At 51.8% G+C, this 23,025-nt stretch overlaps 1 protein-coding gene across 1 annotated transcript in view; it reads left to right on the top strand.

Annotated features, from left to right (window-relative positions):
- Nucleotides 1–22,865, top strand: part of LOC132465996 (A disintegrin and metalloproteinase with thrombospondin motifs 2-like) — a 26,450-nt gene extending 3,585 nt beyond the window's left edge. The window contains 17 exon segments of the mRNA XM_060062964.1: nucleotides 168–267; nucleotides 1,288–1,431; nucleotides 1,776–1,789; nucleotides 1,792–1,907; nucleotides 5,616–5,729; nucleotides 6,131–6,276; nucleotides 6,997–7,172; nucleotides 10,661–10,794; nucleotides 11,115–11,238; nucleotides 11,732–11,812; nucleotides 12,191–12,354; nucleotides 14,036–14,186; nucleotides 14,702–14,837; nucleotides 15,511–15,718; nucleotides 16,170–16,299; nucleotides 16,909–17,001; nucleotides 20,622–22,865. Coding sequence (XP_059918947.1) covers nucleotides 168–267; nucleotides 1,288–1,431; nucleotides 1,776–1,789; nucleotides 1,792–1,907; nucleotides 5,616–5,729; nucleotides 6,131–6,276; nucleotides 6,997–7,172; nucleotides 10,661–10,794; nucleotides 11,115–11,238; nucleotides 11,732–11,812; nucleotides 12,191–12,354; nucleotides 14,036–14,186; nucleotides 14,702–14,837; nucleotides 15,511–15,718; nucleotides 16,170–16,299; nucleotides 16,909–17,001; nucleotides 20,622–22,705 — 4,115 coding nt within the window. The 3' untranslated portion in view covers nucleotides 22,706–22,865.
- The last annotated feature ends 160 nt before the right edge of the window (nucleotides 22,866–23,025 follow it).

Raw genomic sequence — 23,025 nt, 5'->3', positions numbered from 1 at the left:
TCTCTGTCTCTGTCTCTCGTCTCTCGTCTCCGTCTCTCCGTCTCTCCCTCCCTCCCTCTCCCTCCCTCTCTCTCTCCCTCTCTCTCTCTCTCTCTCTCTCTCTCTCTCTCTCTCTCTCTCTCTCTCTCTCTCCCCTCCCTCCCTCTCTATGGTAACCCAGGTTACGCCCCCGGTGACGGGCATGTGTCACCCAGTGAGGAGCTGCACTCTGAACCACGAGGATGGCTTCTCCTCGGCCTTCGTGGTGGCTCACGAGACGGGGCACGTGTAAGTGGTCGCATCCAGAGCCCTCCCCTCCCCCGGTTCGGTCAACCTCTGTCGTGATGCTCTGCAGTGGAAGCTGCCCCAGCCCAAACCCTCCACGGGAGCATTCCATAGTGAGGCTGAGAACCACGTGTCTGTGCTTTATTGACCCGCTCCCCTCCTGTAGAGTGGCAAATCATGTGTCAGCTCTTCAGGAATAACATATGCTAATAGCTGCAAGGTTTACACAAACGTTATTTAAAGAAAATTACAAAATAAAGAATGAACGCTGATTATAATAACAGCACTTAATCAGAGATAATCACGGGTAATCATAGGCTTATTATAAACCGGTGAGTATTTCCATGCTGTTTTTATTACACACTTCAATTGCTCTCCATTAAACTTTGAAGCATCACCACAAACCGAAGCCGCTGATTCATGTTCCGCAGCAGTTTACCGCCGTCGCTCATCAAACTCTGCTGGAGGCTCCGCTCAAAGGCTTCTCCCGCCTCAGCCCGAGAACTTCCAGCTTCCGGTTTCAAAATAGTGTAACCCAAGCAGGGATGATATCGTGCCACCAGCCGTTTGAAATGCCATTTTCTGTGTTTAAGTGACATCCCAAGGGGGCGTGTCCACCTAGATGTGTGCTGGGTAGATCAGTCTACCAGCCTACCCAGTGGACTGTAGCAAACGTTGTTCATCTATCCGTCACACAATAGGTGGACAAGACCACTAGTGATGTCACTAAGTCCCGGAAAAGGCAGATTTTCAAACGGCTTGTAATGGCTAATCACGCTCACACCTGGTGGCATAATACCACCCCTTTAAAGGTCTTAGAAAAACGCACATTGACGGGGTTCTATGCTATTGCCCCTCAGGGACACATCACATAGCAGACTGTTTTACAGCCTGAACGGCTGAAGCACACTAACTGAATACCGGACACATTTCCAAAAAGTGTCGTTGGCATTTGGTCCCCTGGACCCGGAAAGAGGGGCTGCCCTCCCTCCAGTCACCCCCCCCCCCCCTCCCTCTCCCCAGGCTGGGCATGGAGCATGACGGGCAGGGCAACCGCTGCGGAGATGAGGTGCATATGGGCAGCATCATGGCTCCGCTGGTCCAAGCCGCCTTCCACCGCTTCCAGTGGTCCAGATGTAGCATGCAGGAGCTGGGACGTTACCTCCAGTAAGGACCGCACGCACACACACACACACACACTCACACACACACACACACACACACACACACACACACACACACACACACACACACACACACACACACACACACACATGCACGCCACATTTGCATGCCCACACTCCCCTGCACAAATTGTACCACAAACCGGATGCCAACAGGGGCCAGGAAGGAGTTGATGTTTTAAGTGTTTTCTGGACGACTCATGGCAGCAGGGAGTACATTTTTGGTCCAAACAGCTAAAGTATGTAACAGCAGATATCACATGTCACAATGCATCGCAGTAACCCTTTGGGCTCACTGAGGACCGTCTGCCCTCTGCCCTCTGACAGCTCCTACGACTGCCTCCGGACGACCCCTTCGACCACAACTGGCCCTCGCTGCCCTCGCTGCCCGGTCTGCACTACTCCATGAACGAGCAGTGCCGCTTCGACTTCGGCGTGGGCTACACCATGTGTACCGCGGTAGGGCACCCCCCCCCACGGCCCCGTCCTGACCCAGCTAGCCCAGCGAGGGCGCGCCTTAACATGTGATGCTAACCGGTGCTAGCATCATACATGCTGTTTTAGCCTATTCTGAGGACATGCTCGACAGGAACTGCAAATGACTTTAGTTCAGTCTTTCAACGTCACTTAATCCTTTTTATTTTATTTTCTTTGCTGTTGTTTCCCCTCCCCTGCGGTGATGTCATTTGTCAGAGTTGGGGCTCACTCACTTTGAATTGATCGCAACGTACCGAAGTCTCTCTGCGAGGCTTTTATTAATCCCCCTTCCAGAACGGATAGAACCCTATCTGTTCTGAATGGGTGCCACGGTGAGATACCGTCTTAACCTCTCAGGCGGTTCTGTTGTGAATCAACAAAGTGACTTGAGCCCAGCGCTGCAGATCCATGTGCCCTGGGCTCTGTATCTCTGTATCTCCGTGTGCAGTGGATTGTGAGCGTTGCACACATGCATTCAGCTGCTCACATCCCTCTGATGTCCCCTTGCTTTCCTCTCCCGGGCTCTGTGGGGATTGACCTCTCTGCTTAAAAGCAGGTAATTGATTTTGATAGCTATCTCTCTTTATCTCTCTGCTAACCGTAGCGCGTCCATTACCCTCGATGTGACACGCTAAACGGCTCCCAGAGAGCTAGCCACACGCGCAGCGCCCAGCAGCAGTCACCGTGGGGGGCCGGTCGGTGGTCCCAGTAGTGGTAGCAGCGTGATCCCGGGCTCTGCATCATATCTGCATGCTGGACGTCCCCGCCGTGTTGTTGGGTTGGGAGGGAGGGGAGGGGAGGGAGGGGGGAGGGGAGGGGGGTGCAGGGTACCCAGCCGTCTGCTTGAGGGGTACACAGGGGCTGGTACAATGGCTTTGCACGTATGGCTAGATTACCCTCTATTCTCTTGTCAAATCCACGCCCCTCCTCCCCACCCTCCCCCCTCAGCTACAAAAGGCAGGCCAGTCGGGAACGCAGGTAAGGTCAACCCCTACTTCCCTGGAAGAAAAAAAAAATAAATGGCTGCTTGTCTTTTCTTTCAGTTGTGTTTTGAACTCACAGCTGTCGTGTGACGTTGTGTTTCTTGGTCGTTGTTTATTCTTTGTTTCCACACATTGACCCATTCGTCACGTGTACTCTGCAGGACTCTAGGGGGGAATAGAAACACGTTGGCACCGCGGGGGGTAAACGCCCCGCCGGGGGCCCTGTCCACTGCGGGGGGGGGCCGCTGGTGGTTGGTTAACGCCCTCCCACAGCGGCCAGTAGGGGCGCAGAAACCAGTGGACATGAGTCTCCCCCAGCCGGAAGAGGAGGCTGATTGGAGCCACTGTATTCTGTGTCCTTCTCCCAGGATGCACCTGGCCTGGCTCCTCCAGCCGGGGGCCGGAGTGTGGCTCAGCGTCTCTGGGGGACCTCTGACCTGCAGAGGTCACTGGAGGTCATGGTAGAAAGAATCCAGGGGACGAGGGGGAGAGAGAAGGGACACCACGTCCACCATCAGGGGGCGCTCTAAGGCTCCCCAGTCCTTCTAGTCCAGATAGGATGGGAGGGGGGGGGGGGGGGGAGGAAGGTCTACTGTGAGTCTTCAAATCAGCCCAGAGGCTCCTATTTAAAATGTAACCTTTTGACCCTTTGCCCCTTTCCCCTTGGCTCTTTGGCCCATGACCTCATCAGTCCACAGGCCGTCTCTCTCTCTCTCTCTCTCTCTCTCTCTCTCTCTCTCTCTGTCTCTCTCTCTCTCTCTCTCTCTCTCTCTCTCTCTCTCTGTCTGTCTGTCTGTCTGTCTGTCTGTCTGTCTGTCTGTCTGTCTGTCTGTCTGTCTGTCTGTCTGTCTGTCTGTCTGTCTGTCTGTCTGTCTGTCTGTCTGTGTCTCTCTCTCTCTCTCTCTCTCTCTCTCTCTCCCCATCATATCGTTTGGTTTGCATGAGTCTGATGGTCCCCTTGTCTGTTTCTCGGTGGAGAGAGTGCAGTGCAGTGATTAAGTGATGTCGTGATGTAGTACGGTGGAACAAATCAAAGCACATTGCTGACCACTGCCACTGTAGTTATTTTTGTTGTATATATTGTCGTCGTGGTTACTATCAACACGTCCTTCGTGATTCTGTCTTCTGGACCTCTGTGAGACCCCTGTGTGAGACCCCTGTGTGGTGTTGTGCCAGCCGTTTCCTGTTGGCTTTGTTTGTATTGTGGACCGTTGAAGGCAGTGTGCGAAATACCCGTCACTATTCGGGGGGGGTCCTCATCCCCCGATTGCTGGGTAATACCGATCTAAATGTTCTCAACATGCAGCAGGCCTATAACATTACAATAGCGATCTAAATGTTCTCAACATGCAGCAGGCCTATAACATTACAATACCGATCTAAATGTTGTCAATATGCAGCAGGCCTATAAGTAAGTAAGTAAGTTTTATTTATAGAGCACATTTACACACAGCATACACTGACCAAAGTGCTGTACAATAAGATAAAAAATAAATAATGATAATAACATATATATATATATATATATATATATATATATATATATATATATATGTTATCATATATATCATATATAATATAACATTACAATACTGCATGGATGCAAGCAGTCAGTCTATAGCCTACATGACACACGCACACAACAATTTTTGATAATCGGATATGCTATAGTAGCCTATTCGTAAAGCAACACTTCAGCCAATGCAGCCTCCTGTGTCAATACTGACACAGGAGGCTGCAATGTCTTCACTTGTTTGGATGCCCGTTGCTTTATAACAAGGAGAGGCAAAGTTGTGCATTGCAATGCATACACATCAATAATTGGGACCAATATGGCGCACTTAGAAGAGCAATCAACAACTGAATAAATGCCAGGTATAGCCTATCGGAGACTGGCAGGCAAACAGTGCACTTGCAAATGAGAGCCTGCAGTATGACCGATCATGTGACATTAATTAACCATCCATTTACAGCAAATACGATCAGACAGATACATCACTGAACACATACACAAAGCACATTCGTCCAACCACGGCGGATGCTGACAACATTTTACATTTTACACAACAAGCCAAACATCACCATGGCAGGTGCGCTCTCTCTCTCTCGCTCTCGCACGCACGTAAACATCCCTCCAACTCCTCCAACTCCAAGGCTAGGCTGCTTCACTAAGACCACAACCAACAATCACTTCTATCATCACAATTCAGTCACTGCAAAGATTTAAAAGACAGCCTCTTACCTTACCTAAGAATAGACCCAAAGTGTGTGATTGATACACTCTGTTTTAGCTTTCGCTTGCTAGACGTTTTTAGTATGACAACATTACGTCTTTCTTCTGTTTGGAGAACATGGCTAATTTGCATAAGCACCCAGGACTGGCTGGCTCTGCTTGGCAAAAAAGAACATATTTGTGAATAAACGTTTTGAATTCTGTATACTTGACATGGTGAGCTTAAAAAACATTTGAGTGACCATTAGTGACAATAAAATATATATATTTTTTTTTTTTGGACAAATTTGAGACCCACCTCCAATTTTGCTTTCGAGGCTTTCAGGGGATCTCATGGGATCTCATGGGTAAATCAGGGGGGTCGAGCCCCCCCAGACCCCCCCCCCCCCCCCCCCCCCCGTATTTCGCACACTGGTTGAAGGTGCTGGAGCTGGAGTCTGTTGAATACCCTGCGTCTCCGTTCCCCCCCCGCAGTACCGGACCTTCGACCCGTGCAAGCAGCTGTGGTGCAGTCATCCAGACAACCCCTTCTTCTGCAAGACCAAGAAAGGCCCCCCCATCGATGGAACGAGGTGTGGCGATGGAAAGGTAGTTCTTCAAAGTTGTCCTGTGAGTCCGGGCTTAGCTCTGGAGGTAGAGCGGGTTGACTTGGAACCAAAAGGTTGCTAGTTCGATTCCCTGGTCCGAGGTGTCCCTGAGCGCACCACCTACCCCTAGCTGCTCCCTACGAGCTGGCCGTCGCCTTGCGTGGTGACTAGCATCTGCTAAACGCTCTGAATGTGAAGTCCTCCGGACAGCGACGCATTGAGAGGAAATCGGATACTTCTGAGGGGCTCACAGCAGGGCAAAGCGGCTACATCTGCAACAGATTTCAGCAAAAGGGAACAGCCTGCACCGATATTCATCCATAGAGCCGTCCGCACAGCGGCCCTGATCACACGTCTGTGGGGACAGAGACCTTGACGTCCCCCCCTCTGTCTGCCCCCCAGAACTGCTTCAAGGGCCACTGCATCTGGCTGACCAACGACCTCCTCAAGAAGGACGGAGGCTGGGGCGCCTGGAGCGAGTTCGGCCAGTGCTCTCGGACCTGCGGGGGGGGCGTTCAGTTCCGCACGCGCGAATGTGACAATCCCAGGTAGGTGCCCGGCATCACACATGAGTGTGTGGATGAATGGGTGAATGTATGTGTGGGTGAATGTATGTGTGTACGAATGGGTGAATGTATGTGTGTACGAATGGGTGAATGAATGGGTTAATGGATGTGTGTCGAATGGGTGAATGAATGGGTTAATGGATGTGTGTACGAATGGGTGAATGAATGGGTTAATGGATGTGTGTACGAATGGGTGAATGAATGGGTTAATGGATGTGTCGAATGGGTGAATGAATGGGTTAATGGATGTGTGTCGAATGGGTGAATGAATGGGTTAATGGATGTGTGTCGAATGGGTGAATCAATGGGTTAATGGATGTGTGTACGAATGGGTGAATGAATGGGTTAATGGATGTGTGTACGAATGGGTGAATGAATGGGTTAATGGATGTGTGGATGAATGGGTGAATGAATGGGTTAATGGATGTGTGTCGAATGGGTGAATGAATGGGTTAATGGATGTGTGTCGAATGGGTGAATGAATGGGTTAATGGATGTGTGTCGAATGGGTGAATGAATGGGTTAATGGATGTGTGGATGAATGGGTAGTGAGTGTATGTATGAATTGGTGAATGATTCTGTGTGTGAATGAGTGTGCGTATGAATGAGGCGTAACGCCATCATGAGACCGCTCTGTGTCGCCCGCGGACCGCGGACCGGCCCCTAATGTGTTGAACCCCCCCCCCTACCGCCCGGTCCCAGTCCGACCAACGGGGGCCGCTCCTGCATGGGCTCCATCTACCAGTTCCAGATGTGCAGCCTGGAGGAGTGTGACGACATCTACAGCGACGCCCGTGAGGACCAGTGCCGGGCGCTGGAGGCCCGCTTCGAGTTCCACAACAACATGCACCACTGGCTGCCCTACGAACACACCGACCGTGAGTACAGGGAGGGGGGGCCTGTTTCCAGGCTGTTAAGAAGCTCTGAGCCAGGCCTGTTTCCGGATTCTAAGAGTTTGGTGCGGGGTCCTACGTGCGGTCAGTCGGTTCAGTCGGTGGGCAAAGCGTTAACTGAAGCTGAGGGAATGGTGTTGTGTCCTTGGTAGTGGTGTTGTTCCAGCTGGATCCACTGAGCGCTGGCCACAGCTGGCGGTGGTTGTGATCTCTGGCTCTAGCCCCAGTCCTACTCCTCCACCGGCCAACGACCACAGCCCCGCCCTGCCGAGCGCCCCAACCAACACGGGGCTTTGAACTGGCTCACTCCACCCACCCAGTGAATACAGCGCAGCGCGTCAGGAGCAGCCTGGCCAGGAGCAGCCTGGTCAGGAGCAGCCTGGTCAGGAGCAGCCTGGCCAGGTGCCTTGCTCAGAGACCCCTGACACCGGGAACCAGCAACCTCCAGTTCAGAGACCCTCGACACCTCCTGAGCCGCCCAGCGCTCCTCATAGCTGCTCCAGTCCGGTGGTTAGGTCACAGGCCTTTCTCCCTCTCAGGGGGGGCACATTCCCCCAGCCTCCACCCTTCACCTCCACCACCTCCACCACCTCCACCTCCTCCACCACCTCCACCACCTCCACCTCCACCATCTCCACCACCTCCACCTCCAACACCTCCACCATCTCCACCACCTCCACCTCCACCACCTCCACCACCTCCACCTCCACCATCTCCACCACCTCCACGTCCACCACCTCCACCTCCAACACCACCACCTCCTCCATCTCCACCACCTCCACCTCCAACACCTCCACCTCCTCCACCTCCAACAACTCCACCACTTCCACTACCTCCACCTCCTCCACCTCCACTACCTCCACCTCCAACACCTCCACCTTCTCCACCTCCAACACCTCCACCATCTCCACCTCCACCTCCAACACCACCACCTTCACCACCTCCACCTCCACCATCTCCACCACCTCCACCACCTCCTCCACCTCCACCTCAACCATCTCCAACTCCACCTCCTCCTCCACCTCCACCACCTCCATTTCCTCCACCTCCACTTCCAACACCTCCACTACCTTCACTACCTCCACCTCCAACACCTCCACCACCTCCAGCACCACCACCTCCAGCACCACCACCTCCACCACCTTCACCTCCACCACCACCACCTCCACCACCTCCACCACCTCCACCTTCACCACCTCCACCTCCACCACCTCCACCTTCACCACCACCATCACCACCTCCACCTCCACCACCACCACCTCCACCCCTGGCCTCCTGACCTCCAGGGTCTCTGGGTGGTGTTGTCTGAGCCCCCTCATGATACTGTTCTGACCGAGGGGGGGGGCAGCACTGGAGCAGAGCGCTGACCCGTCTCCTGTTATCTAATCCGGAGGTGCTGCGCTGGAGCCCCCACCCTGGAGCCTCCACCCTGGAGCCCCCGCCGCTGGAGCCCCCCCCCCCTGGAGCCCCCCCCCCCTGGAGCCCCCGCCCCTGGAGCCCGCCCCTGGAGCCCCCCCCCCTGGAGCCCCCCCCCCGCCCCTGGAGCCCCCCCCCCCCTGGAGCCCCCGCCCCTGGAGCCCCCCCCCCCCTGGAGCCCGCCCCTGGAGCCCCCCCCCCGCCACTGGAGCCCCCGCCCCTGGAGCCCCCCCCCCCCTGGAGCCCCCCCCCCCCCCCTGGAGCCCCCCCCCCCCCCCTGGAGTCCCCCCCCTCCCCCCTGGAGCCCCCCCCCTGGAGCCCCCCCCCTCCCCTGGAGCCCCCCCCCGCCCCTGGAGCCCCCCCCCCCCCCCCTGGAGCCCCCCCCCCTGGAGCCCCCCCCCCCCCCCCTGGAGTGCCGCGGCTACATCGCTAGGCTCCTCTCCCTTCATAGTCATAGTTTAGTGTTTTAATTTTTATGCTGCATTTCTCAGGAAAGGCTTTTTAGGGTCTCAATCGAGAGAGGGTGTGTGTGTGTGTGTGTGTGTGTGCGTGTCTGTGTGTGCGTGCGTGTGTGTGCGTGTCTGTGTGTGCGTGCGTGTGTGTGTGTGTGTGTGTGTGCACACACAACAAGTTCAAGTTGCACTTTATTTCTCATCTGCACACTGACAATGGGCAGAGGAACGCTTGGATGTCGACACGCAGCGTCGACTATCAGGTACGACGATGTCAAAGAGCTGCCGAAGCACAGAGGAGATGGATCCAAATAGTATCAGTATAAATAGCCTGTGAGGAATTACAGTGAAGAATTACAGTACAGTGAATACATCTGAATATGTACAAAGAAGCAATGAATTAATTACAAACTAAATTAAATCAAAATAAGCTGAGAGGATGAGAGCTGTGTCCGACCTAATTATCCGATTTGAGCAGCTATTAAAAGCACTGGGTGCTCAGACGGTGTCGAGGGGTCTTGCCACTAGTAGGTTGCTGGATCCTCCTAGCGAGGTGTTGAGTCCCTGACGCCTGACCCTGGCTACTCCGGACCAGCTGGCTGTCTGGGAATGCATTTGTGTCTGAAGGGGTGTATGAAGGGGTGAATGAATGTGTGTATCAATGGGTCAATTAATACGTGGATGAATGAGTGAATGGATGTGTGCATGAATAGGTGTATGAATGGGTGAACAAATGTGTAAATAAATGGGTGAATGAATATGTGAATGAATGTTTTTGTGTTTAAATGGGCGCGTGAATGGGTGAATTAAGGTGTGTATGAATGGGTGAATGGATATGTGGATGAATGAGGGTGTGTAAAGATGGGTGCATGAATAAGTGAATGTGAGGCCACAATTGCGTGTGTCGCTTTGTTGCATTTTTGGATGACTATTTTGGTGTGGACCAAAGTCTATTCTGGACCCAAATCGTCCCCAGCTCAACCTGGTCTGACCCTGGCTGTGTCTGTCGCCAGCTTAATGTTCAGTGGATGAATTACACTAACTTGCAGATCCAGAATATGTTCCAGGAACAGATTCGGTTCTCTGCTTAGCTTGGGTAATGACCACATTTTTTTTCTATAATAAAAACAAAGATAAAATTCCATTCCCAGGGTAGGAAAAACTCTTCAAAGACGGAATGATTTAGTCTGTGAGGTCTGTTATTCAGAAGGCTCTTCCCTTGAGGGCCATTTCTTCTTCTTAACAGACTGGAAAGGTCTCTCAAGTACAATTTGAACAGAAAGAAACGATTCATTGCTCCAGTTATAGTTTCCTTAAGGAGGGTTGATTTGGATAATTCTGGACCTAACACTGTGGAGAGGACACCGTGTCAAACTCCGCTCTCTATTTACCACTTCGGCTTTGCTTTTATACATTCTTTCGAGGTGTCTAATGTTTGTCGAATGTTCACAATTGAAAATCCATAGGTCGGGGGGGGGGGGGGGGGGATTTAAGTTCACTAACAATCCGTTCTCTGGTATTAATTTATTCCCTGAAGAACATCCACTTCAATCGCGCTTTGGAAAGTGCGTGGGTGGTAAATAATTTGTGCTCTGTGTCCCTCAGCGAACAAACGCTGCCACCTGCACTGCAGGTCCAAGGAGAGCCGGGACGTGGTGTACATGCAGAGAATGGTCCTGGACGGAACGCGCTGCTCCTACAAGGACCCCCACAGCGTGTGCGTGCGAGGAGAGTGTGAGGTGAGTTTGTGTCTGTGTGTGCCTGTTTGTGTGTGTGTTTTTGCATGGATATATGTGTGTGTGTAGGCTGGTGGGGTGGTGCATGGATATGTTTTCCTATATGTGTGTTGTGCATGATGTGTGTGTGTGTGTGTGTGTGTGTGTGTGTGTGTGTGTGTGTGTGTGTGTGTGTGTGTGTGTGTGTGTGTGTGTGTGTGTGTGTGTGTGTGTGTGTGTGTGTGTGTGTGTGTGTGTGTGTGTGTGTGTGTGGATACAGGTCTGTGTGTGGTGTTTTTGCCGCCCCCTGTCTTCTCTCTGAGCCAGTGTCCCTCCACCAATAGAAAGTGGGCTGTGACGGCGTGGTGGGCTCGTCCAAGCAGGAGGATAAGTGCGGCGTGTGTGACGGGGACAACTTCAGCTGCAAGACCGTTAAGGACACCATCAACCGCAGCGCCAAGAAACAAGGTGCAGCTCCGGGCTCTCACTCACGTGGTTAAAACCCTGGTCTAAATCGGGAGGGCAGTGCTAAATATGTCGGAGATAACCTATCATTTTCATCATCATAGGATTCCTTTGTTTTGAATCCGGTCCCCAAACAGGCATGTACCCTAGTCATTCTAAGCTAAACATTGCCCCCTAGTGGAGGAATTGTCACACGGTCCAATGCGTGAATAATAATGCATTCTACACGCTATGGCAATGGGGGGAGGGCTATCCCCTTAAATCTGACTAGACAAACGAAAACCTTCCCCTTGACGCTGCCTGTGTGCTGAATAAAAATGTGTCATGACCGCGACGCCGTCTCGCCGTCACTTCTGCTTTCCGGTGGCTATAAAGGGCAGAACGGAGATGCTGAAACCTAAAGTAGAGGCTTTTCATTGGTTTAACAAAGGCTTTGAGTCCAAGCTCTGAGCTGAGCGCTGGATGACTCAGAGTCTAATTCTGTGTTTCATTTCAGGTTTCCTTAAAGTTCTGGAGATCCCCACGGGAGCCAGACATCTCCTCATCCAGGAGTATAAAGCCAGCGCACACCTCTTAGGTACCCCGCCCACTGTGTGTGTGTGTGTGTGTGTGTGTGTGTGTGTGTGTGTGTGTGTGTGTGTGTGTGTGTGTGTGTGTGTGTGTGTGTGTGTGTGTGTGTGTGTGTGTGTGTGTGTGTGTGTGTGTGTGTGTGTGTGTGTGTGTGTGTGTGTGTGCGTGCGTGCGTGGAGAGTGTGAGAGTGAGTGTGCGTTCCAGCATGTGTGTCAGTGGGTGCGTTTGTTTGTGTGTAAGAGAGTTGAAATAAGGTGAGACTGGAGTGAGTGATTGCCTCTCAGTGTGTGTGTGTGTGTTGTTTATGTGTGTGTGCATGTGTGAACAACAACAACACCATTGTGGAAGTGCATTCCATGAGTTGTGCTCCGCCCCCCCTCCCAGCGGTGAAGAACCGAGCGTCAGGGATGATCTTCCTGAACGGGGATAACGATTACCCAGAATCCCGTTCGGTCATAGAGAAAGGCGTGGAGTGGGAATACGGCAACGACAACGGCAAGGAGACGCTGCAGACCAACGGGCCCCTCACGCACGGAGTCCTCATCATGGTGCACGCACACACACACTCACACACAGAGTACATCATGGTGCACGCACACACACACTCACGCACGGAGTCCTCATCATGGTGCACGCACACACACACTCACACACAGAGTCCTCATCATGGTGCACGCACACACACACTCACACACAGAGTCCTCATCATGGTGCACGCACACACACACTCACACACAGAGTACATCATGGTGCACGCACACACACACTCACACACAGAGTCCTCATCATGGTGCACGCACACACACACTCACACACAGAGTCCTCATCATGGTGCACGCACACACACACTCACACACAGAGTCCTCATCATGGTGCACGCACACACACACTCACACACAGAGTACATCATGGTGCACGCACACACACACTCACACACAGAGTACATCATGGTGCACGCACACACACACTCACACACAGAGTCCTCATCATGGTGCACGCACACACACACTCACACACAGAGTCCTCATCATGGTGCACGCACACACACACTCACACACAGAGTCCTCATCATGGTGCACGCACGCACACACACACTCACACACAGAGACCTCATCATGGTGCACGCACACACACACTCACACACAGAGTCCTCATCATGGTGCACGCACACACACACTCACACACAGAGTCCTCATCATGGTGCACGCACACACACACTCACACACAGAGTCCTCATCATGGTGCACGCACGCACACACACACTCACACACAGAGACCTCATCATGGTGCACGCACACACACACTCACACACAGAGACCTCATCATGGTGCACGCACACACACACTCACACACAGAGTCCTCATCATGGTGCACGCACACACACACTCACACACAGAGTCCTCATCATGGTGCACGCACACACACACTCACACACAGAGTCCTCATCATGGTGCACGCACACACACACTCACACACAGAGTCCTCATCATGGTGCACGCACGCACACACACACTCACACACAGAGACCTCATCATGGTGCACGCACACACACACTCACACACAGAGACCTCATCATGGTGCACGCACACACACACTCACACACAGAGTCCTCATCATGGTGCACGCACACACACACACACTCACACACAGAGACCTCATCATGGTGCACGCACACACACACTCACACACAGAGTCCTCATCATGGTGCACGCACACACACACTCACACACAGAGTCCTCATCATGGTGCACGCACGCACACACACACTCACACACAGAGTCCTCATCATGGTGCACACACACACACACTCACACACAGAGTCCTCATCATGGTGCACGCACACACAGTAGTGCCCTCTCCAGCTAGTGTCACAGATCGGCCTCCAGGCTGAGCGGGGGTTTCCATTGGTTTCGCTTCGTATTTGTTTTGACCGGACATGGAGCCGGAGGCAGGACGGTAAGGGGGTGTGAGTGCGAACACACTCTGGGTCGTCTAGTGCGTTCATTCACTAGCCTATTAGTGTACATCTAAATGAGATGGCATGAGGTTAACACTGAGCCCACGTGTTCTGGTTTTGCTCTTTTAACAAACTCTCTGTGTCATGGTCCACTAGGTCACAAACACACACACACACACTTCTGCACACACAAAAACACACACCCTACGAACCGAGTGGCCCTAGATCGGCGAGACGTTTGATCTAACGCTCTCCCCCCCGCACACCCTCAGATGCAGCTGCACGGGGACGAGGACGTGAACCTGTCCTACAAGTACATGATGAGCGTGGACCCAGTGATCGAGGACAACATGGTGGCGCAGGACGCCGCCTACGAGTGGGCCCCCAAGAGGTGGTCCTACTGCTCCAAGCTCTGCGGTGGAGGTGGGTGGAGCAGCGGCCCCCCCCAGGGGCCACCAGCCCCTCCCCAGCCCTCCTGGTTGTTAAGATACACTGTCCTTATCATTCAGTAACAGCTTCACAGTTACAGTGACAGTTACTCAGTTACAGTTACTCAACTACAAAGTTACAGTTACACAGTTACAGTAAAACAGTTACAGTTACTCAGTTACAGTTACATAACTGCAAAGTTACAGTGACACAGTTACAGTTTCACAGTTATAGTTACACAATTACAGTTAAACAATTACAGTTACTCAGTTACAGTTACACAATTACAAAATTACAGTTACACAGTTACAGTTACACAACTATAAAGTTACAGTTACACAGTTACAGTTACACAACTACCAAGTTACAATTACACAGTTATAGTTATACAATTAGTTACACAGTTACAGTTACACAACTATAAAGTTACGGTTACACAGTTACAGTTAAACAGTTACAGTTACTCAGTTACAGTTACTCAGTTACAGTGACGGACTCTGACCCTGTAGGTAAACAGTACCTGCGCTACGGCTGCCGAAGACGGGCGGACAGTAAGATGGTTCACAAGACGTCCTGTAACAAGTCCAACATGAAGCCCAGGGGAGACATCCGGGACTGCAACCAGAAGCCCTGCCCCCCCCCCATGTAGGCCCCCCTCCGGTTTCACATTCACATGACCCCATCAGTGTAAACATAACCTACCAGGTGTTGGTTATGCTAATTCTAGCTACAATGATCTGAGTCACCAGTCACCAATCTTAGCACTTTAATTTGTTCATCAGTTTCAATTGGTTCATGTTGGGTTTCACATCTCTACATCACTTCTCCGTTTTGCCAAAATGTTTCAGTTTTTTTATGCCCCTCATTTAATATTGCATTATTTTTGAATTTCACATCTCCAGAGGTTAGGGGTCAATTTAACGATTCCTCATTAGACGGGCTGAGCCCTAAATAAGATTGAAATAAGAATTTAACATACCAAATGCAATGGATTATTTTTTAGGCTATTGGCTAGGGGGAGGACGATGAAGGTTGGATAGGGTTACATACTCATGTATGTACACATTTATAAATGTTATAGGAGAATGTGCCGATTGGTCCTTCTACTCACTGTGTTCATTCAAACCCCCATTTGAATGAACACCCCCGACCGTCTGGATGAAACCTAAACAAAACCGTCTAGCTTCAATTTAGAAATCACGAGAAACGACTGGAGGATTTTCCGAAGGGCCAACGTTCAGAGAGTGCGGCTCAGTGCCCTGAACAGCGTCGTAGGGTCAGAGGTCCGGCTGAACGCGCTCATCCCTCCTCTCTGCAGCTGGGTGACCGGGGAGTGGCAGAACTGCAGCAAGTCCTGCGGAAAGACGGGGCAGCAGATGCGCTCGGTGAGCTGCGTGCAGCCGTCGGACAACAACACCACGCGCTCCATCCACAGCAAGCACTGCAACGACGCCCGCCCGGAGGCCCGGCGCAGCTGCAACCGCCACCCCTGCCCCGCCCAGTGGAGGGTGGGGCCCTGGACCCAGGTACCAGCTCAGAGCCTCCAGCAGGGAGAGACCTCCAGAGTGGAAGGGCTCGGTCAGCGCTGGCTGGCGGTGCGACCGTCGGACGCCAGCTGGCGTAGCTCGGCTAGCTGGCCGGGATCAGCTAGCTTCACACAAAATAAGAAGATAGATTCTAGGAACTCCCAGAACCAGTCACACCAACCGTTTAATTATCCAATGACTTCAGATCTATTCATGCTCCTATATTTTGGCCTTCTGTATTATTATTATTATTATTATTTTTTGGTCTAATTTTAAAATAGTTTTTGAAAGGCTACCTGTAGAAAGCATTGCTGATTACATCAGAATAAGAACCACTACAGGAATGATATTTAGCGTGTGTGTGTGTGTGTGTGTGTGTGTGTGTGTGTGTGTGTGTGTGTGTGTGTGTGTGTGTGTGTGTGTGTGTGTGTGTGTGTGTGTGTGTGCGCAGTGTTCGGTGATGTGTGGTAACGGGACCCAGCAGCGCCAGGCCCTGTGCCACACCAGGGACAACACCATCGGCCTGTGTCTGGACAGCAAGCCGGACACCATCCGCGTCTGTCGCAAGGACCCCTGTCCCAGTAAGCCCTGGAGCCCGCACACAATGAGTCCTCACCTAGGGCTGAACCCCAAGCATGGACACATCGGGTTCAATTATCTAGATTGAAGTTGGGTCACATAACACAATCATAAGATCTAGCTACTGATGTTGTTTCTTTGTATTTGGTTTTCTTAACGTTTACTGATTGAAATGAAATGATAAGCATTATATTCCAAAGGACAACATGTTGTACAGACACCTCGCCCGTCTGGAAACCCAGCCTCACCGATCCTCTTCCTCTTCTCCTCTCCTCTTCCTCTCCTCCTCCTCGCCTCCTTCTCGCCTCCTCCTCCTCTCCTTCTCGTCTCCTCCTCCCCTCTTCTCCTCCCCTCCCCCTCCTCTCCTCTTCCTCTCCTCTCCTCCTCTCCTCCTCCCTCTCTGCCGTCCCCTCCTCCCCTCCCCTCCTCTCCTCCCTCTTCCTCTCCTCCTCCTCCTCTCCTCCTCTCCTCTCCTTTCCTCCTCCTCTCCTTTCCTCCTCCTCTCCTCCTCATCTCCTCTCCTCCTCCTCTCCTCCCTCTCTCCTCTCTCCTCCTCCTCCTCCTCCTCTCCTCCCCTCCTCTCATCCTCTCCTCCTCTCCCCTTCCTCCAGAGGGTTCGTCCGACCTGAACAAGAACGGCAACATCCTGATCCAGTGGCTGTCCCCGCCCAACCCCCACTTCCCCCTCCAGAAGACCAGCTTACGTAAAACCTCCGTCTTTAGCTGCCAGCCCGGCCTCTACAGCGGCGAGCGCAGCTGCATGCCTCTGCTCTGCTGGGCACTGCCCTTCTCTCTGCTGCTCTGCCTGCAGGGCTGGCCCCGCTGGGGCCCCTGAGGGCCCCGTGACCCCCGCCTGGCCCGCCGATGGGCGGACGGCAAAGCTTTCGCTTCTCTAAAAAAAAATTAGGGGGAAGTTGGGTGTGGAGGGGGGGGGGCTGGTGTGTCTCTCTCTCGCACTCTTTCTCTCCCCCTCTTGTGTCTCTCTCAATGTCTGAGATGACTCTAACTGTGGTAGGCCTCCGGCCCCTGTGTGCTGGTTGGTTTCTCTCTCGCTCTCTCTCACTCTCTGTCTCTCTCTCAATCTGTCTCTGTCTCTGTCTCTCTCTCTCTCTCTCTCTCTCTCTCTCTCTCTCTCTCTCTCTCTCTCTTCTCTTTCTCTTTCTCTCTCTCTCTCTCTCTCTCTCTCTCTCATCATTTAAACTTTGAAGCGCGAGGAGCGCGGCGGGAAGCGGCGGACGGTCCGAGCGGGTTTTTTTGAAGCGTTGGCTTCTCTGAGGTCGGCCGGGGGTCGGGGGAGAGGGCGGGAGCACGCGGCCGTTGGACAGCGGCGGCCGCCGGGTTTTTTCCTCGCTCGCCAGCCGCGAGTCGTCATGACGCGTCACGGGCCACCGCCCCCCAAAGTGCGGTCGTGCTTTTTCTTTTTTTTTTTTTTGGGAGGAGACAGGTGTGTTGAAATTATACGAAAAGGTATATAAATATCTATATTGAAAACAAAGAAAAAAACGTTAATAAAAACAAACAAAAAAAATTCAAGCTTTATGGTGAATGTGATCTTGTCACAATGAGGACATCTTTGCTAAAAGTGCTCATTCCACCTCCTGGTCCCATTCTGGGGTGAGGGGGAGCGCAGCTGCACTCTCTCACTCTCTCACTCCCTCGTTCCATTCCCCCATGACAGGAACTCAGCACAGGGAACAGGAAGTGACACGCGTGAAGACCTATTGATACTAGGGGGCGGGGGAAGCGATGAGGGGGGGCCACCGAGAGGGACGGCTGATAAAAAAATTGAAAATATATGAAAAAATAGTGAAGGGAAAAGCAGGGGAAAGGAGCCGAGTGCTCAAGGCTACTCTTCATCTCTCCTCATCATCCGCCCGTCCCCTTTCGACTGTTATACTGAAGTTCAATAAATGCAGCTTATTTGTGCTTGCAGACTTTAAACAAATACATCTATAAATATATTTGTATTTATATATACCTATAAATCTAAATCTATATAAGTCACAATAATATTACTAATGTTTTACCATGAATAAGCTGTAGCTTATTTGCCTAAAACCTTTGGACTGCTATTGATCGCTTAGATCCTTGACTGTTATGTGTATTTTTTTATTGATTTTACATGAATACAGAAGAAACTATTTAATAAGGGTAAAGTGTGTGGGAGGGGAAAGACCTATATTATGCAGGACCTGGTCAGTAATGCCTCTCCATTCTCTCAGATGGAGCAGCGGGTTGTTCTTCTTGTTTTATTAGTGGGATAGGATCACATTTTGTCATGCACATTTGCATTCCTCACCTGTGTGTGTGTGTGTGTGTGCGTGTGTGTGTGTTTGTGTGTGTGTGTGATGTTGAGTGAGTGAATTTGTATGTTGAATGAATGTGTGTGTGTGTGTGTGTGTGTGTGTTTGTGTGTGGGCCTGACCATATCTGTATTATGATGCGTAACTTGTATGTTTCTGTATGTGTTTGTTTGTGTGTGTGTGTGTGTGTGTGTGTGTGTGTGTGTGTGTATGTTTGTGTGTGTGTGTTTACGCGTTTGTGTGTCTGTGTGTATGTGTATTTATGTCTGTCTATATACGTGTATGTCTGTGTGTGTGGTTTGTGTGTGTGTGTGTGTGTGTGTATGCATGCGTCTGTAAATGTGTGCGTATGATTGTGCGAGTGTGTCTGTAAGTGTGAATGTGTGTGTGTGTGTGTGTGTATGTGTGCGTATGATTGTGCGAGTGTGTCTGTAGGTGTGAATTTGTGTGTGTGTGTGTGTGTACGTGCACACGCGAGTGCACCTGTAAGAGATCCTTATCATCCGGGCTTCTAGACATAGCGATCAGATACAGAAATACCTCATAAACCTTGATTTGAGAGCGTCCAATCTCGTTTTTACTTTTTGATGAACATTATCCACATGAACAATGCCTTATCTTGGATTGAATGTAATGGCATTTATCTGTGAAAGAGATGGCTTTACTCATTCAAAGTTTCACTCGGAATAGAGGCAGCTTCAAACCAACTTAACAAACTATCACCCGGCAACCATCAGACCTACCGAGGTGACGTTGGACTGATTTCCAACTACTGGGAAGGGTTTACAAAGGGCCTAGGGTATGGAAACACATGGCATCTAGGAAAAAAGAAGCACTTCAGACTTGTCATTGTATTGTGATCACATATTTCTGTTGTGACGATGTAGCGAACTATCCAAGGTTTCTGCTGGAGTTGGATCGCAAGAGACCAAGCCAGACCTAGCAGTGCGATACTGTATATAACATTGGTGTTGACTGTATTTAATAATGTTCATGACTGTTATCTTCTTACTTATGAGGGGCGGGAAAAAATCTATACTATTCTATACTTTGGGTAACTGTTTCGTGGCTTCACTGGCCTGCTGCGTGGGGCGGGCTAACGTTTGGCTAACGTTTGGCTAATGTTTGGCTAACGTTGGGGATGCATTCAGATGGACTACGTGCACTGCGTCTATATGCACTTTGATTTATCAGGGAAATTTATTAATGTTTTGTAAATGTTTCATATGACACTTAATGTGCCATTCCAGTTTTTACATTGTCAAGGAAATTATGTATTTTATTTAGGCAAATACTATCATTTATGTACACTCGTCATTTATTTTCTCAGTCGAAAAAAAAACGGATTGACTGGTTGATTTCCAAGTAATGAAGTGTTTTACCAAAGTAACTGTGAACTTGTACCTTTCGATACAGTTGAATTATTTTTCTTAACAAAATAATATATCTATATATTGGGTTTGGGTCGTACATCTCATTGTTTCAGTTCCTGTCAAGTTGTATCAATAAAACGTTTGAAAAAGTGAACTCAATCTCTCCTTGAGGATATACACTACTACTGCTACTACGGATCATACCAGCATGGTCAGAGTATAACGCCACATAGAACAGATAATAGAGTGGCAATGAGTAAAGAAACATGTCCACACCTTGACTCTTTCATTTCTATTTCTGTTTCACCACTCTGGACTCATCCTTTGGTGTTTTCTAGTCTTTCCATTGTACCTGTCTTTCTTTCTTGCATTTCCTGCTAATAGATTGGCTTCATTACCTCTACTAATACTTCTATCTATCTACGATGTGCAAACCGATGCTCATAAACTCTTGCACCAGAAAACAAAAAAAAGAAACACACAAACTCAAGCAGACACGCATGCAGACACACACACACACACACACACACACACACACACACACACACACACACACACACACACACACACACACACACACACTTACACTTACGCACAGCCTTCCCAGAACTGAACCCAGTCTCAGCTCTCTGTTCTTTCCCCCAACAGGTCAGCGTTGCCATGGAGACCGAACGGTGTTCTGTCGCATGGAAGCGCTGAAGCGCCACTGCTCTCTGCCTAGCTACCAGCGCATGTGCTGCAAGTCCTGCAGCAACGTCACCCTCCTCGTACCCTTCTCCACCACCAGCTCCACCCCCAACACCTCCGCTCCGCCCGCCGTCACCACCGACCATCCCACCAGCAGTCCAGGCGTTGTGCTAAGCACCTCCACCCCCTTGACCCCCACCATCACCGCGACTTTGTCTCCCATTCCATCTTCACCCTCCAACTCTAGGGCCGCGACCCAAACCCGCCTGCCCTATGCCTCGTCAACCACCTCCGTAGCACCTGTAACCTCTGCTGGCATCAGCTCCACCAAAGGCACCACCAGCTTTCCCCCCATTGCTAGCACCATCCCCACCATTCCTGGCACCAGTATTCCAACCATTCCTGGCAACATGCCCACTATTCCTGGCACCACCATGTCCACCATTCCTGGCACTACCATGTCCACCATTCCTGGCACCACCATGTCCACCATTCCTGGCACCACCATGTCCACCATTCCTGGCACCACCATGTCCACCGTTCCTGGCACCACCATGTCCACCGTTCCTGGCACCAGCATTCCCACCATTCCTGGCACCATCACGTCCTCTATGGCCTCCTCCACCCTTAGCTTCATGACGACTTCCCCGCTGATCCTCACTGGGCGCGTCCCTACAGGTTCAGCTCCACTCGTGCCTCCACCAGATGTGGAGGAAGGCCCTACACGCCTGACACCAATGACCACTGCCCTGGCCGCTAGAGAGCTAGGGCCCCAGAGCACCGCACAGAGCCAGGTGACGGCCCCACCACGTCCGAAGAAGAAGCCTAAGACGAAGAAGGACAATAAAAAAGCCCTGTTGCCCAAGAAGTACGGTGTTCCCAAGAACAAGACCAAGAAGGTAGCTCCAGCCAAGATTAAACCCAAAAAGAATATTTTGCCCAAACGTGTGATAAAAGAAATGGTCACACCGTTGACGACTCACAAACAAAATACTTCATCAAAAGTAAAGCCCAAAAAGAAAACGGTGCAAAAGACCAAACTTCCCAAAATTGCTAAACCGAAGAATACACTGAAATCCAAAACCAAAGTGGTCAACAAGAAAGATGGGACCAAGAAGATCTCCAAAGAGAAGAGAAAGCCTCCAAAACAGAAGAATCCAAAGAAGAAAATGTCTCCAATGGGCTCATACTACAGCACAACCACGATGAACCCCACCAGCCCAGGGGGTTATCGTTTCTCCACCATCTCCTTCAGCGCAACCCTCTCCGCCAACCCTCCCAGCACGCCTCCGCCCCGGTCCACCACCAACGTCACCATCGTTCCCAACATCACAGACACGGCCAGCGAGCATCCACTTTGGCACTTCGACCGCAGCCATCCTGAGACCAGTACTCCCAGCATGCTTCACTTTGACGAGGTCATAACAGCATCCACGGGAACCATTTACTTTGACGACGTTGCGACGCCCAGCGGCACGATGTCCGCGGCGTTCCCGGACTCCGGCGACGCCACGGTGTCGAGTGGGACCGTCCTCTACGACGACGACATGGTCGCCGTGCAGAACCCCTACGGTGGCGTCGCCATAGTGACCGGCGGCACAACGGTGCTGGAGGATGGCCTCACGGGGTCCATCTCCCCCGGTTACTATGACGACGTCACAGCGGGTTTGACCACGCCCCCTTGGCCAGGCGACCTTTCAGAGGAATACATCCCGGTCCGGGTTCCCCTTGTTCCCGTGACGGCCGTACCCCCGGATGTTACCACCACCACCGTGGCTACCACAACAACAACAACAACAACAACAGCAACAACAACGACAGCCACACAGAGGAGCGAGCAGAGGAAGGAGGAGAACAACTCGGTGGAGGACGTGGAGTACGACCGCGTCGTCGGCGCGGACATCGGAGACGTCTCCCGGAACAACCAGATAGGCCGGCGACGGGTCAACTTCCGGGAGCGGACCAAGAACAAACGCATCCAAGAACTCCTGGAGGAGAAGCGGAACTTCCTGCTCCGGAGAAAGAGGGGCCAGGCGGCGCGGTGACTCGGCGCCGCCGCCGCCTGGTTTTGGTTTCTCTTATAGAGAAAAACCTCAGACTGGCTCTGAAGACTCTGTGGTTCAAACCTAGGGAAGCCACTATCTGACCAGCCCCCCCCTCCCCCCCTCCCTCCCTCCCTCCCTCCCTCTGACCAGCCCCCCCCTCCCCCCCTCCCTCCCTCCCTCCCTCCCTCTGACCAGCCCCCCCCTCCCCCCCTCCCTCCCTCTGACCAGCCCCCCCCTCCCTCCCCTCCCTCCCTCCCTCCCTCTGACCAGCCCCCCCCCCCTCCCTCCCCTCCCTCCCTCCCTCTAACCAGCCCCTCCCC

This window comes from Gadus macrocephalus, chromosome 10 (genome assembly GCF_031168955.1).
Source record: "Gadus macrocephalus chromosome 10, ASM3116895v1".
Taxonomy (NCBI): Eukaryota; Metazoa; Chordata; class Actinopteri; order Gadiformes; family Gadidae; genus Gadus; species Gadus macrocephalus.
This window is presented reverse-complemented; position numbering and strand designations above follow the sequence as displayed.